At 63.3% G+C, this 1,975-nt stretch overlaps 1 protein-coding gene across 2 annotated transcripts in view; it reads left to right on the plus strand.

Annotated features, from left to right (window-relative positions):
• Positions 1-103: 103 nt before the first annotated feature.
• PRKAG2 (protein kinase, AMP-activated, gamma 2 non-catalytic subunit) overlaps positions 104-1,975 on the plus strand; it is a 290,841-nt gene continuing 288,969 nt past the window's right edge. For both annotated transcript variants that reach the window (XM_008574036.1, XM_008574037.1), the window contains exon 1: positions 104-754. In XM_008574036.1, the coding sequence (XP_008572258.1) occupies positions 641-754 (114 nt within the window). In that variant the 5' untranslated portion in view covers positions 104-640. The remainder of the gene's footprint in view (positions 755-1,975) is intronic.

Raw genomic sequence — 1,975 nt, forward strand, 5'->3', positions numbered from 1 at the left:
GCGGCCGAGCAGTGGCCCGATGGCGGGGAGCGCTCGCCCACTCGCCGCCTCTTCCCCTCCTGCCCTTCCTCTCGCCCAGAGAGGAGGACGGACCTAGCTCCCGGCTCCGGCTGCTTCACTCTGCGGCGAGCACGACACTGGCAGACAGAGCGTCTCGCGGTCGCCCGAGTCCCCACTCGGGCACAGGCGCAGGAGGGCTGTTTCCCAGTCCCTGGTTCCGCCTGCACCTGCCTTTCGGATCAGCGCCGGGAACCTGGGGGAGGAGCCGCCAAGGTGGAACGTTGCTGCTTCGCTCTGCGAAAGGAAGAAAACTTTGTCACCCAGCGGGACACCTCTGCCACGCGTCACCCGGCGGCGAGAGACCAGAACCAGGACGGGTGTGCCTTTCATTTTGAATCGGACGATTCCGTGGGGGAAAGAGGACGCTTGAACTCCGCGCCCGCCGCGACCGCCGTCCCCTCCCGGGTGGCGGCAGCACGAGTCACCCGCTCCACCCTCCCTCCCCGAGGAAGTCCCCACGAGGTGTCCGCAGGGTGGGAGGACATTAATAAAAAGCGCGCGGCTCCAGCTCGACGGCAGTGGCCGGGAGGGGACCAAGTCCCAGGGGCGAGTCCCTCGGAATTCACTTGGGGTTAAAGGGATGGGAAGCGCGGCCATGGACACCAAGAAGAAGAAAGACGTTTCTAGCCCCGGCGGGAGCGGCAGCAAGAGAAACCCCAGCCAGAAGAGGCGCTCGCTGCGAGTGCACATTCCGGTGAGTCCCAGCGCCGCGGTCCCCTGTCCCCAGCCCTCGCGTCGCAGCGGTTAACGCCGGACGCCCCGCGCGCGCCCTGCGTGCCCCGTCTGTCCCTTCGGGCGGTTCGGGGGACCGCTGGAGGGACAGNGGGGCGGCGGGGAGGCTGCGCCCCCAGGTGGACCTCCCTCTCTCCCAGCTCCCCTTTGGGTGTTTCTGGGTCCAGGACGGGGAAGTGGGATCCTCTGGACCTATTCTCGTCGTCCGCCACCCCCACCCCCATCCCCCCAGGAGGATCTTTCGGGCCTCCGTCGTACTTGGGGGGTCAGGGCTCCCTAATCCATGCAGGGCTGCCTCGAAGAACTTCAGCCCCAGACACGACAGCAGCCTGGGCCGGACTTTGGCGACATCGATCGGTCTGCAGCTCGACACTGTCCAGCCAGAGGGAGCGGCTGGCCGGGTCTCGCGCCCACCCTGCGGCTGGCTGGCCCGGGTCCTGCGCGGCCCCTAGTCTTTGCCTCGCCATATGGGGTAGGGCGGTGGGAGGTGTGGGGCAGCCATCCTGCGTGAAGGAAACTCCCAACTGGGTCACACCCTGCTCCGCCTCCATCAACCAAGGCCCACACGCACACACCCACGTGCTGGCACACACACAGACACACGTGCACAGACCACAGACACACAGACACACATGCACAGACCGCGGACACACAGACACACATGCACAGACCGCAGACACAGATACACATGCACAGACCACAGACACAGACACACATGCACAGACCGCAGACACACAGACACACATGCACAGACCGCAGACACAGATACACATGCACAGACCACAGACACAGACACACATGCACAGACTGCGCACACACAGACACACATGCACAGACCATGGACACACAGACACACATGCACAGACCATGGACACACAGACACACATGCACAGACCACATGCACAGACACACATGCACAGACCGTGCACACACAGACACACATGCACAGACCACAGACACACAGACACACATGCACAGACCACATGCACAGACACACATGCACAGACTGTGCACACACAGACACACATGCACAGACTGCAGACACAAACACACATGCACAGACCGCAGACACACAGACACACATGCACAGACCGCAGACACACAGACACACATGCACAGACTGCGGACACACAGACACACATGCACAGACCGCAGACACAGACACACATGCACAGACTGCAGA

Source organism: Galeopterus variegatus, unplaced genomic scaffold (assembly GCF_000696425.1).
Source record: "Galeopterus variegatus unplaced genomic scaffold, G_variegatus-3.0.2 Scaffold987, whole genome shotgun sequence".
NCBI lineage: Eukaryota > Metazoa > Chordata > Mammalia > Dermoptera > Cynocephalidae > Galeopterus > Galeopterus variegatus.